Source organism: Babylonia areolata, chromosome 11, assembly GCF_041734735.1.
Source record: "Babylonia areolata isolate BAREFJ2019XMU chromosome 11, ASM4173473v1, whole genome shotgun sequence".
NCBI lineage: Eukaryota > Metazoa > Mollusca > Gastropoda > Neogastropoda > Buccinidae > Babylonia > Babylonia areolata.
In genome coordinates, this window is record NC_134886.1 from 3,808,249 (window position 1) to 3,823,248 (window position 15,000).

At 44.1% G+C, this 15,000-nt stretch overlaps 1 protein-coding gene across 6 annotated transcripts in view; it reads right to left on the reverse strand.

Moving 5' to 3' along the window:
* The window catches only part of LOC143287468 (endothelin-converting enzyme homolog), a 177,336-nt gene that overhangs the window by 91,712 nt on the left and 70,624 nt on the right, over positions 1–15,000 (reverse strand). The window contains exons 1-2 of one of the 6 annotated variants that reach the window (XM_076595470.1): positions 873–1,247; positions 322–562 (exon numbers count right to left, since the gene is read on the reverse strand). The exons of 4 other annotated variants lie outside the window; for them this stretch is intronic. In XM_076595470.1, coding sequence (XP_076451585.1) covers positions 322–345 — 24 coding nt within the window. In that variant the 5' untranslated portion in view covers positions 346–562; positions 873–1,247. Of the gene's footprint in view, positions 1–321; positions 1,248–15,000 lie in introns of those variants that run through there. One more of the 6 variants, XM_076595471.1, reaches the window with a different exon arrangement.

Genomic DNA, 15,000 nt, shown 5'->3' on the forward strand with positions numbered 1-15,000 from the left:
AACAAAGACAGGGTGGAGGACAGAGAAACATATAACCAGAAAAAATCGCTCTCTCTCTCTCTTCGTTCCTCTCCTCTCTCTCTCTCTTAGTCCGTTCCCCATCTCTCCCTCTCACTCTCTCCCCTCTCTCTCTCTCTCTCTCCGATCAAAACCACATAAAAGCAAGTTCTCTCACATCCACACACTCATCAAAACCTCCCACTGAGAAATAGTAATATAATATAAACACAAAACTTCAGTGTACGCGACGACGTGCATACACCTTAGCCCACTGAGTACACGATAAACACAAACCCCCCATTTCACGTGCCGTATACATACCTCCAGCGTCAGTCCAGCAGGCATGGCAACCACTTATCGACGATAAACTCTCAAGCAGAGGTTTTCCAGACTTCCCGAAAACAGCAGGCACACTTTCCTGTGTCACCCACCACCACTACTGGGAACCACGCAGTCAGTCAGTAAGTCACTGTACCAAGCACCACCACCACCACCTAAAACCTTGTCTTTTCTCTGGCAGTCATCAACTGGGCAGCTTTCAACAACACTTGTTTATTTGCACCTTCACACAAACACAGCACTCATATATAACCGGAATTGCAGCCTCGGGTGGTAGTCATTGATCAAAACTCTCCCCACCGCCCCCCCATTCCCCCCAAAAAATAAAACTTAAACAAAATAAAAATGAAACAAAACTCGATTGTAGTCACTGAACGACACTCTCACAATCCACCTTTCCCCAAATGAAGAAAACTAAAAACTAAACGAATAAATAAATAAATAAAAACTCGACAGAGTTACAGCAGCTCTTTACACTTTCACCACCCTGTCGACGGTCCAGTTCAACAACAACAACAACAACACACACTCACCATCTAAGACTAGGCTTCATGTTGCAAGCACACGTCTCTCTCATTCAGAAACAGCACTCGCACTACCACCACCACCACCACCACAACAACAACAAACACACGCAGTTCCTCTCGCTCCTGACAGGCACAGCAGATCCCGTGGATTTCTGGAACTCAACTGCCAGCTGACTGAGTAAAGGGGCACAATACCGCGCGTTCCCTGCGACAAGCACACACACACACACACACACACTGTGATACGGGCTGCTGGAGTTTGCACAGACACAAGTTGAGCCGCCGTGGTCTGAACTGCCCGCTCAGGAGTTTGCATTGATTGCTTGCACGCACAGAAGCTTCAGATCAGCAGCAGCAGCAGCAGCGGCTGGAGTGGTGGTAGCTGGTGGTAGCTGGTGGTGGCGGTGGCAGCAAGCAGCCAACGCGAATCACGCCCCATCGAAGGACAGATGCTTACTTCAATCTTCAAGTGTACGGTCTATGGGTGACAGTGGATGAGGACAGAGGGGTAGTAGGGGTGGGGGTGTCGAGAGAGAGGGAGGGAAGGTGGTGGTGGTGGGGAAGGGGTGGGGGTGGGGGTGGGGGTGAAAAACGCCTTCGTCTGCAAGTCAAGTATAAAGAGCGTGACATCAATCACAGCCCTGTCTCTTCCTATTCTTTTTAAAGTCACTGACACGCACGCAAAACGCGCGCGCGCCAACACACACACACACACACACACACACACACACACACACACACACACCAGACTGTCTATCCGGCTATTTCAATCTATCTGAAACTTTCCGTATACATTAAACCATACTAATCAAAAGAATGAGATATATGTTTTCTTCAGTTATGTAATTCTTCACGAACACGTTGAATTCATCAGTAATCTGTGGTTACTGGATTATATATATATATATATCTATGTGTGTGTGTGTGTGTGTGTGTGTGTGTGTGTGTGTGTGTGTGTGTGTTTGGTTCTTGTAAATTGAGGTGTCATTCCAGTTTGAATTAAACTTGTAGTAGTGTAGTCGAAATGAAAGGCCTAAACAGTGCGTTCGGTTTAGGCTCCCCTCTCCAACCCCCCCCCTCCTCCTCCCCTCTCTCTCTCCCCCTCTTTCACAGCAGATGTGGTGCAAACGTATAATCATGGATTATTCCACACGCTCTGACACCCGTTCTTGAAACTTAAATCAACACATTCAATTCAGTCAACGAGAACCCGCTGTGTTTCTGTCACATGTCTCCACTTTTGATCAAATGAAATGCATTGTCGACCAAGCTTTCTTTCTTAAACAATGGAAGAGTTTTCACGTGTGGTTTTAATTTTCTTTCCTGCGTGCGCCGTTGGCTGCGTAAAATCGTCGGATATGACCAATGAAACACCCGTTGCCCTTACTGAATGTCTTGTTTTAAGTCGAACCAGATGTCTTGTTTATGCAGCTCACTGCGACTCGAGAAATTTCTCTCTCTCTCTCTCTCTCTCTCTCTCTCTCTCTCTCAAGGCACATTTCACATTCCAGAACTAACCGTCTATGAGGTCGGTAAATACATATCTAGCCTTGGACAAAAAAGTACACATGGCTGTGACAGACTGGGCAAAAAAAATTCTGCTTCTATCGCTACCACATACAGTGCATCATTTGACATATATTTATAACCTCAGTCTTTTTCCAGCTATGTTCAAAACTGCCAAAATTATACCACTACCTACAGTAAAAATAAAAATAAAAAAAAAAATCCCTCAGACCTCAATGATTACCGACCAATATCGATACTGTAATCGCTTTCTAAAACACTTGAAAAACACGTACACAAACACCTTCTGCAATATCTTGACCGGCGCAACTTGTTTCATCAAAATCATTCAGGGTTTCGCCCTAAACACTCCTGTCAGACAGCCCTCAACAGTCTCTTAGATAAACTACTCACAGCTATAAATAACGAGAAAATCAACTGAATAATATTTCTAGATGTGAAGAAAGCTTCTGATCTCGTTAACCATCGAACACTTCTTGAAAAGCTACGGGTTTATCAGCTTGATACAAATTCTGTTAATTTCTTTGAATCACACTTAAAAGAATGAAAACAGAGTGTATTAGTAAACGGGACTTTTTCGGATGTAGGAATAACTAAAATGGGCATTCCCCAAGGCTCTGTGCTTGGTCCCCTATTGTTCAACCTTTATATCAATGATCTTCCATTATGTTATCTCTTCATCTGCAGTATCCTGTGACATGTTTGCAGATGACTCTTCTCTTCATACAGCTGGAGTAAATTTAGAGCACATAAATGATAAATTGCAAACAAGCCTAACATAAGTATCCAACTGGTGTATAGAAAATAATATGCTCCTTAACCCAGAAAAAAACAAAGGGCATTATTGTAGCCACTCGCCAAAGCAAAAGCGTGGCTTAGATCCGCTCTCTTTGTCAATTGATGGCCAAACTATTGAACAAGTTGCAGAACATCGACACCTTGGTGTCATTATTGACAACTAGCTAAAATGGGAGGCACATATCAGTTTTTTATCAAGGTCAGTTGCAAAAAATGTTTACCTGTTATCCCGTTTAAAACATGTCAGTCAAGAGGCTTCCTATTTCTTTTTCCATTCTCACATCATGTCTAGAATCAATTACGTTTCAAACGGGTGGGACAACTGCAGCAAAGTGCACATGAAAAGACTAGATTATGTACACAGAGCTGCTGTAAAACACCTTAATGGTGTTTTACGAAATACACGCAGTCATCAACATCAACTGCCAGCACCTCTTCCCTTGACTAAGCATTTAATATTGAATAAGTGCGTACTTATGCACAAAATTATATTCGGTAAATATCCTACTTATCTTCACCAAACCATTGTCTGCTATGATATTCGCAACCCTAACTCCCGAAATGCGACACTTATTCTACCCAAGCCAAGAACAGACCTTTATAAATCGAGTTTAGCATACTCCGGCACGCACTGCTGGAATAATCTCCCCAAACACCTCAAAGAACCCTTTTCCACCACAACATTCAAAGAGAAACTTGGACAGTACATGCGTGCCGAAAGCCAGACCTAAAATCTGGTATAACATTGTCATTGACAATCCTTACAAACTATGTCGAAAGGTGTCAATCAGTTGATAACGTATCGCGCCATAGGGTATTGTTTTCAAAGATCTGAATGTGTTCTCCTTACAGTGGACATAAACTAACGAAAACAAACTCTCGTCTGGTCATGTCTTCAATTCTATATATACTCAAATTGTGAACCATTCTCACCCAACTCTTTTCTTTTCTTTTTCTTTTCTTTTTTTCTTACTGATTTCGTACTGACATACCATTACATCTCTCTCTCTCTCTCTCTCTCTCTCTCTCTCTCCCTTCCCCCACATAATGTGTCCATCTGTTCATATCCCAATTACCCGTCTCCTAATTTGCTATCTTTTATGTTTCTCACATCTGTGTTTTAAATTTCATCATTATGCACGCGCGTGCATGTGTGTGTGTGTGTGTGTGTGTGTGTGTGTGTGTGTGTGTGTGTGTGTGTAGTGTGTTACTCGCTTCCATTTCTTACAGATGTGTCTCTCAGTGTCACGATGTGTTCTACTTGTACGTTATATACGCATTTAGTATAACAACATTTATATGCATATGTGTTTGTGTGTCTCTTAGAACAACGGCAGATGTGTAAGTCGGCCAAAGTGCTAATATCTTCACCTGTTGGAAAATAAAAGATTCATTCATTCATCACTCTCTCTCTCTTTTACACACACACACACACACACACACACACACACACACACACACACTACACCTACACCACACACACACACACACACAGGGATCACTTGTATTTCTCGTAACAGGCTCCAGCGACGGCTGTCCACGACGGATACAATAAAAAACACTCCACACGGACAGAACGGAGAGAAGAGACCCTCGTGATGATAATGATGATGGTGATGATGATGATGACGAAGGTGATGACGCTGCTGATGGTGACGATGAAGACGATAATGATCTGCCACCACCATCTGTTGCTTTCACACGGTTTTTTTTCACACTCTCCAGCCGAGTAAACAGTTTCCACACTGACGCCAACGCACAGCGATTGCACAGGCGAATCGGCCGTCAATAATGATGATGATGGTGATCATCAAACTGCCGCTAACTCTTTTATTATCCACTATCATCGGGGGGGAGGGGGGGGGGAGGGGAGGAAGCTGCCCTTCCTATCCCCCCTCCCGCTTTGCTTTGCGTCACACAGCCGGAATAAATAGTAAAGTAGACTGATTTCATTCCTCTGCTGCTGTTGTTGTTCCTGTTTCTGTTGTTGATATCATGACTGTAGCAATTACTTTCGTGTGAAACGTGACAAGTCAAACAGGCAGAAAACAAAACAGAACAGAGACAGGGGCTGAGAAAACTGCAGAGAAGAGGACAGGGCATGGAGGAAAGAAAAAGGAGAGAGAGAGAGAGAGACTGAGAGAGAGAGGGGGAGGAGAGAGAGAGAGAGAGAGAAATTGGGAGAGAGAGAGAGAGAGTGAGAAATTGGGAGAGCGAGAGAGAAATTCAGAGAGAGAGAGACAGAAATTCAGAGAGAGAGAGAGAGAGACAGAGGAAGAGACTGCCAGAGCGAGAGAGAGAGAGGGGGGGGGGGGAAGAGAAACTGACACAGAGAGAGGGGAAGAGACTGACAGAGAGAGAGGAAGAGAGACTGACAGAGAGAGAGAGAGGGAGACTGACAGAGAGAGAGAGAGAGAGGGAGACTGACAGAGAGAGATAGAGAGGAAGAGAGACTGAGAGGGAGGAAGAGACTGACAGAGAAAGAGAGAGAGGAAGAGAGACTGACAGAGAGAGACAGACAGACACAGACAAACAGAGAAAGACAGACAGACAAACAGACAGACAGACCGAGAGACAAGACAGAGTGTCAGACAGGCAGACAGACAGGACTAATCAGTTTTAACAAGTTCCTCGCACAGCAGCCACAGGTCGGGCGTGCGGCGGCCTGCAGGCGGTGTGCCAGAGACCTGTGACGTTCGCCTGATTTACTGCCCGTTACCCAGGGCGTTACGATGGCTACCCGGGGTGCAGGCCGTCACTCACGACAGCAGATCCTGGCGGGTCTCTCAATACAAAGCTGGAGAATGGATGCTTCCATTAATGAACTACCTCACCACACAGTCAGTAAATGAACCCCCCCACGCGTCCGGCGTTTTCACGGAAACTGTCACAAATGGAAATGCACTTGAATGTTACAAATGAATGTTACAAATGGAAATGCACTTGAATGCGACAAATGGAAATACGCTTGAATGTTACAGATGAGTGTAGCAAATGGAAATGCACTTGAATATTACAAATGAATGTTACAAATGGGAATGCACTCGAATGTTACAAATGAATGTTACAGATGGAAATGCACTTGAATGTTACAGATGGAAATGCACTTGAATGTTAAGATGAATGTAGCAAATGGAAATGCACTTGAATGCTACAAATGGAAATGCACTTGAATGTTACAAATGAAAATGCACTTGAATGGTACAGATGGAAATGCACTTGAACGTAAGCCATCTTGTTTCGTCATCACAGATTGAAAGAACGAAGAAGAGTTAAGTGGAACCAGCGAGACAACGTACTGTTCTTGACGTGGCAGCTGAAATGGCAGAGTACAACACTGGGGAGTAATGCTGAAGAGGAAACCTGCAGACGTGACAGATAATTCGTTACAATGGCCATCCAGGGTGCCTACAATACCGTTAACCTAAGGGGGGGGATGAGGGAAGGGGTGGGGGGGAAGGACCTACAGACAATGACTTCTGTCATCTACCTGCTGTGTGAGGTAAGCTTTCATGAACACACACAACAACAAGAGAGGCAAGGCCTTCAAGACTCACTTGTGATACACTGAAAAAAAAAAAAATCCAAGCTTTTTATGTATTGTGTATAATTTCAAAATGTAATGTTTAAGATGAGAAAGATCAGTTTAAAGCGAATTAAGTCCCCTAGCATTAATTACAGAGTAATTTCCCTTTTTTTACTGTCTGCACCAAAACGTTTGCAAAATAAATAAAACTTCCATGTTTAGCAAAATAAGTTCCTGTTTGAACAAAAAATGATAATAATGACTGCTCTTGTTGTTGGGTCAGAATATCAGATCAAAGTGCCAAGTTCAGAGAATACAAAAAATATAAATATAACAGTAAATGCAGTTTGCATATAATTAGGCTTCATATTTTATTTTTTTTGTGCCCATCCCAGAGGTGCAATATTGTTTTAAACAAGATGACTGGAAAGAAATGAATTTTTCCTATTTTTATGCCTAATTTGGTGTCAACGGACAAAGTATTTGCAGAGAAAATGTCAATGTTAAAGTTTACCACGGACACACAGACAACCGAACACCGGGTTAAAACATAGACTCACTTTGTTTACACAAGTGAGTCAAAAAGCGTGGAAGAAACCTCGACCAATAACTCTATCCTCAAACTGGTGCCACCAATCAGTGCATGCGGGTTATCTGATGACAGTGGTAATGACGGTGAACTGTCACCAAATGATTCATCTTCTTCTTCTTCTTCTGCGTTCGTGGGCTGCAACTCCCACGTTCACTCGTATGCACACGAGTGGGTTTTTACGTGTATGACCGTTTTTAACCCGCCATGTAGGCAGCCATACTCCGTTTTCGGGGGTGTGCATGCTGGGACTGTTCTTGTTTCCATAACCCACCGAACGCTGACATGGATTACAGGATCTTTAACGTGCGTATTTGATCTTCTGCTTGCATATACACACGAAGGGGGTTCAGGCACTAGCAGGTCTGCACATATGTTGACCTGGGAGATCGGAAAAATCTCCACCCTTCACCCACCAGGCGCCGTCACCGTGATTCGAACCCGGGACCCTCAGATTGACAGTCCATCGCTTTAACCACTCGGCTACTGCGCCCGTCAAATGATTCATCGATAACTTGAATCTGAAGAAGAGAAGAAAAAAAAAAGAGGTCAAAATGTAGCATCGATCAAGTTTTCTTTTTCCTCACCCACACCCACCTCTTGCTGTCATTCGCATAGTTCATTGCGGAGTAAAGTTTGTTCATTTCATTGTGCCTGTTTTGTTTGGTTTTTCTTTTTTCTTTCTTTTTTTTGGGGGGTGGGGGGTGGGGGAGGGGGGGGGGGTATCAAGACAGATGATTAAGACATGACAGATAATCACGTCATGACAATAACGACACGACATATAATTACGTTACCATGGCTACCTAGGGTGCAGACCGTTTAAAGGGAACCTACGCACAGTGGTCCTAATCACCTATCCGCTGTTCGGGTAACTCTTTCGTGAACATACGTCAGCACAAGGGGGGCGGGAGGGGAGGCCGGGGGGGGCGGGGGGGGGGGGGGGGACTGTCTTCCAACCATATCAACAAAGAGTGCATTCTGAACATCTGATGACCATGACGATAATTTTTGAACATCTGATGACCATGACGATAATTCTGACATGCAACCATCAGTTTCATTCCAAATAGCAATCAGTTAAAAAAAAAAATAAAAAAAAAATTAGATAAATAAATAAATAAAGGAATGAATGAATAAATAAGTAGATAAAATCATAAAAGTAAAAAGTAAAACTTCAGAAAATGGAGTTTGGCTGCCTAAATGTCGGTCACACGTAGATGTGAGCGAGCGGTCGTGGAAGCTGCACACACCATACGCAGTAAAAAAAAAAAAAAAGGCAGCAGGAGGAGGGGGGTGTAGGAACGACAGAAGAATAAGGAGAAGAAGAAAAAAGCTTTTCTCAAAATAAGTAAATAAAAAAGCTTTTTGAGAACACCTACCCCCACCACCTCCCTGAATCTGAACCATTCCCGAGACACCCGGCAGCTTTCACATTTTCCGGTGTGAGTACATTAGAGTTAGAGAGAGAGAGAGAGAGAGAGAGATACACACACACATATACAACCCCCCCCCCCCCCAACACACACACACATATAATTATATAGGGTAGGTATGGGTAATTGCAAACAGCGTGTAATTGCGAACGATTCGTACACCGCCCCACTTCGAAGCGTTATTAACTCACTCAGTACGGCCAGTCCTCTCTTCTCCTCTACACAGACCCCTCGGATGTCCAGTGGGTGTCTCGATGACCCAACTTTTAGCTTCCGTTGTCAGAATTGTGGTATTCTTTGTCAACATTCACCTCTTCAGTATAAGAGCCTTCCGCTTGCAATATTTCGATGATGGTAATTGGGCTGAAACGCTGTTAACGTCGTCTCTGGAGAGAGTTAACGGTTGCATTTCACAATTTAGAGCCTGCTTCGACCTTTTCCTAATACCAAAATGAATATCCATTTTCAAGAACCAGTCAAACACCAGCTGTTTCTGGCTATTTCCGCGCTCTTTCTTCTCTTCGCGCACCACTGCCGACCAAGGTTACAAACGTGCTCTCAAATTCTTAAAATCAAGGGAAGCAAGTTGTAGGACTTGGAACTTTGACACACTTTGAAATAGTTGATTTGAACGGGTATGTTGAATGCGCATTACCAGCGCTGGGATAATTCAAGAAAACATATTGGTGGCGGATCAGAACATCAGTTTTGACAGGAATATGCAAAATAGTGTCGTTTGCAGTTAGCCCACAGGATATTTTGACGTGGGTCTATTTGCGAACCATGCTGCACAGTCACTGAGCACTCTCAAAAAGCTGTGTTTGTGTGCGGTGTGGGGTGTGTGTGTTTAACTGTCTGTTTGTGTGTTTGTGTGCATGTGTGATCAAAACCAACAATACAACTGTCTGGTGCGATGTTCTAACAATATGTTATGTCTGAAGAGTTAAAGACCTGCATATGTTTTAACTGTTAGCATGTACCCAAATCAATCGTTCGCAACTGGACTTGCCCAATCGCATTTACCCTCAGGCACCCCTGCTATTTCAAACATCGACAAAACGTTGAAAAGAACGAGTAGACAAACTTTTCCTGGTGCAACCAATCGGAGAAAGCCTTCAAAATTAAAAGAACTACGTTTGACTATCGTACGACATGTTATCTTTACATTACACACGTTTAGCTGTTAGCTTCGATTGGACCGTTCACAATTAGGCATACCTACCCTACACACACACACACACAGAATGAGACAACAGATAGGCAGAAATTGGAAGAGAGGCAGGGAAACGCGAAATATAGAAGGAATGAAAGAAATGAAGGAAGGAAACATAGAAGGGAAGAAGTGCAGAACGGTGAGAGGAAGGGAGTAAGAAGAAGAAGAAGAAGCAGAAGAAGTAGCATTTTGAATGGGTAGAAAACAAAGAAGAAAGAAATAAGAAAGAAAAAAAAGAAGAAGACGCATTTCAGTTTGGTGTGTGGCCAAAGACGTCACCAAGACCAGTGGCGTCGGCCGGATTTACAGCTTACGGGCCAGGACATCATCTTTACCCTGGGTACGGGTCTTCAAAGTGGATCAAATCTATTGTGCCAAACTCCGGGCGGATGCTATGCTTAAATCTACCACATGCACCGTCAGGGTATCAACATGATACAGCTGTCTTTTAACTGTGCCCTTTCCCCTGCCATCTGGCATTTTGTGATTGTGGCGATTGTCGTCGAGTATGGCTGGAAGCGATGACGCCGCCATCATTATCGCTCCGATCACTGTCCTGTGACACAGTGAACCTCCTGGCGATCTATCCTTATAACAATGTAGACATCACCACCACCACCAGCAGCAGCAACAGAAAAAAAAAAGTGTTTGTTTCGCTTCAGCACAAAATAAATGTTATTCTGGCACTGATCTGTTGTATCAGCGACTGACGGAGCCCCCAGTGTGGTTGTCAGGGGTACTGTTTCTGTAGAAATAACACGGTATGCACGAGCATTTCTATCCGCCTTCTTGATTGTTACTGTTGCTGTCTTCTTCTTCTTCTCGTTTTCCTTTTGTTGTAAAGCCCACTTTTTCTTTTCGCCTGCGTTTTCCCAAGTAATTACCGTGGAACAGACCAAACTGTTCTCCAATGACACGCACAAAGTGAGACTCTAAAACACTGGGTGGGCCCTATGAAATAGCTGCTCTCTTTGCAATGATAGTAGTTGGCGGTGGTGGTTGTAGCAGCAGCAGCAGTAGTTGTGGTAGTAATGGAAGTAGTAGTTGTTGCAGCTGTGTTTATTTATTTATTATTTATTATTTTAAAATTATACATACATACATACATACATACATATATATATATATATATATATATATATATATATATATATATATTGTTTTTGTTTGTCTGTTTGTTTTTTGCTGTAGTACTACTAGTTGAACACTGGTGTGAAACAGGGTTACGTGCTCACGCCCACTCTGTTCTCAACTCCTATTCACAGCAATGCTCACTGATACCTTCAGAGACTTTGATCGTGGAATCTACATCCAATTCCGCGCGGATGGCAAAGTCTTCAATCTGCGGCGACTTCAAGCGAAGGCAAAAATAGTGAAAGCACTACTGCGTGAATTTCTTTTTTGCTGATAACTTCGCCCTCGCTGCCCGCTCTCAGGAAGACAAACAGCTCGTGATGGATCGCTTTGCCAGACCCAGCATACGCTTTGGTCTCACCATCAGCTTGGAGAAGACAGAGGCTGCGTACCCACTCCAAGCTTTGGGGAGCAGAAGATGGAGATGGTAGAAAAGTTGTGCTATCTCAGCAGCACACTGTCCATCAATACTTTGCTGCACGCTGAACTAACGCAACACAGAAAGTGGCAGAATGGGTAGAACGCTCATATACCAATACTGTGTCCGTGAGGGTGTTGGTTCGATTCCCGCTCTCGCCCTTTCTCCGAAATTTTTACTAGAAAATCAAACTGAGCGTCTGACGAGCGCAATAGCCGAGTGGTTAAAGCGTTGGACTTTCAGTCTGAGGGTCCCGGGTTCGAATCACGGTGACGGCGCCTGGTGGGTAAAGGGTGGAGATTTTTACGATCTCCCATGTCAACATATGTGCAGACTTGTCAGTGCCTGAACCCCCTTAGTGTGTATACGCAAGCAGAAGGTCAAATACGCACGTTAAAGATCCTGTAATCCATGTCAGCGTTCGGTGGGTTATGGAAACAAGAACACACCCAGCATGCACATCCCGAAAGCGGAGTATGGTTGCCTACATGGCGGGTTAAAAACGGTCATACACGTAAAAGCCCACTCGCGTATATACTAGTGAACGTGGGAGTTGCAGCCCACGAACGCAGACGAAGAAGAAGAAAGAAACTGAGCGTCTATCATTCGGATGAGACGATAAACCGAGGTCCAGCATGCAGCATGCACTTGGCGCACTGAAAAAGAACCCATGGCAACAAAAGTGTTGTCCTCTGGCAAAATTCTGCAGAAGAAATCCACTCTGATAGGTACACAATGATACAAACATGCACTCAAGGCCTGACAAAGCGCGTTGGGTTATGCTGCTGGTCAGGCATCTGCCTGCAGATGTGGTGTGACGTAACGGATTTGTCAGAACGCAGTGACGCCTTCTTGAGAAACTGAAACTGAAACGCGTCGCCAAAGCCAGCAGCTCCTTTGGCAGGCTGACTCAACGACTGTGGCAGGCACGGGACATCAACCTGTCATCAAAGACTGCAGTGTACAAGGCAAGCTCCTCTACTGCGGTGAGACGTGCACACTGTACCGCCGCCACATCAGGCAGCTAGCTGGGAAAAAATCCACCAGTGCTGCCTTCGCAGAGTATGGGACATAAAGTGGCAAGAGGCAAGACAGGGTAGCAAACTCAGAGGGATGTCCTGGAGAAATGCCGGCTGACGTGCAAAGAGTTGTTGACCCGAAAGGCAGCAGCGATTATCAGGCCATGTCGTCCGCAGGGAAGACAGCAACCCCCCATCCCACCCACCCCCATCCCCCTAAATGTTTCTGTACGGCCAGCTGAAGGTTGGAAGCCGCAACAAAAGACGACCCTTCAAAAGTTACAGATACCTTAAAAACCAGCCTGAAGAGCAGTTACTGTGACACATTTCTCAACCTGGGAGGTGACAGCCAAAAGGCCGCGATCAGTGGAAACTGGTCTGCACAAAGAGGCTGAACATCTTTGAGACAAAGTGACAAAACAGGTATCCACAACAAATGGGAGAGGCGCAAACAAGGGACTGTGGCCCCGGACTCGCTTCCATGCAGTGTGTGTGTGGACGTGTGTGTGCATCAAGGGAAGGTCTTCATTCCCACCTGAGGACCCACTCCTGCACAAGATGAATACGAACTCTGTTTCGTCTGCCCATTCGTCGTCCAGCCGACAAGAAGAAGAAGAAGTAGTAGTTGCAGTAATAGCGGTTGTTGACTACAGTGTGTTTTCTTTACATTTGTAAAGGCCTTGGACTTATTTTCAAGATGAGGCGTAAATGCTCATACTGATAATAAATGGTCATTCTGATAATAATAAAAGAATTATTGATTAATAATAAAATCTTATATCGGGTTTCGAATTGCCGGTCGCAAACTCTGCCGACATGTCCAAACATAAACACAGCTTCGATAACACTGCTCAAACAAGGACGTCGACTAAGTTAATGCGACTGCATGAGCGACAAATGTCTGCGAACTAAACGCATTTTTCATTGGAAAAATTGATGCTAAAATAAATTCATTTCCATTTGTTCTTCTTCTTCTTCATATTATCCTCCTTCTCCTCCTCTTCCTCCTCCTTCTTCTTCTCATCATTATCATCATCATCATCATCATCATCATCATCATCATCATCATCATCATTAACAGCGGTAATTTGTAGCTACGTAGATCCTATGTCATTTGTAAGCCTTTTGGTATAAAGACAAAAGACATTGAAAATTATCACTCCTGCTTATTGCATGCAACTTTAAACCGCCATTCGAAACAAACCAAAAACAAACCGTGATATTCTCCATTTTTATTTCATCTTATTTTATTTTATCTCAATTTAAAATCCGTGCTCCCGAGTGTTTATTGATTTCGGCTCTGACGTTTGGGATTAACAGCGTTCTGAATAAAACTTCACCGTGTCCTCTTCCAGTACATATTCCTCCGAAAATCGATGCAGATTTTCTTTTGAATCCGAAGAGAGTGGTTCAAAACAAACAAGTAAAAAACAACAACAACACTTTGACACTGTTAGCCACCGGTCACTGTGACCAGTGTCACGTTACCAAGAACAACGCGTTGATCCGTCCAGTGTTTGTTTGATGAGGGAGACTTGAGTATGGTGAGGTGAGGTGAGGCGAGGTGAGGTGAGACTGAGAAGGGTGAGGTGAGGTGAGGTGAGGTGAGGTGGTGGGGGAGTACAGGTGACACACTATACACCATCTGTGCCATGTTTCATAATGCAAGTAGTTTCGTTTGTTTGTCTCATTTCAGGAGCAAGGTGGCAGGATGGTTCACACACACACACACACACACACACACACACACACACACACACACACACGTGCACACACACACACACACACACACACACACACACACGCACACACACACACACCAACAAAACATCAACAAAATAAAACGAAGCAACAGGATGATTACATGGACCCACTACACGAGCCAATGGATATGATATTATTGTCAATTTCTGAACGGGAATTACTGTAAAACATAATTACACGTCATCGCCCGTATGCCACACACGACGGTGACTCAAATGCGAGGTCAAAAGCATGCTTGAGACACTGCGCGCATGCGTGGGCGAATGCGAGCGAAAAAATGTGTGTGAGCGGATATCATTATCACCACAATTAGCGGTAATTTACACAAGAAGCAGTGACGGTTAAGAATAGATTTTCTGCACAGAAAAACATTATTAAAGATTGTGTTTACACTGCACAAATGACAAGCATAGGAACGAACATATGCGCGCGCCAGCTCCGATATTGGAACATGGTGGGTAAACCAAACAATAAACAACGAGCTCTGAGTTTCAGTTTCAGTAGCTCAAGGAGGCGTCACTGCGTTCGGACAAATCCATATACGCTACACCACATCTGCCAAGCAGATGCCTGACTGTGAGACGGTTCCTTTGCGGTCGGTTGAGCGAATAGCAGCATGCTGCGATTTGAAATAAACTATGGGGGAAAAAATACAGCCATAAAAAAGAGAAAATCAGACACTGCCATAATAAGGAGAAAATCAAACACTG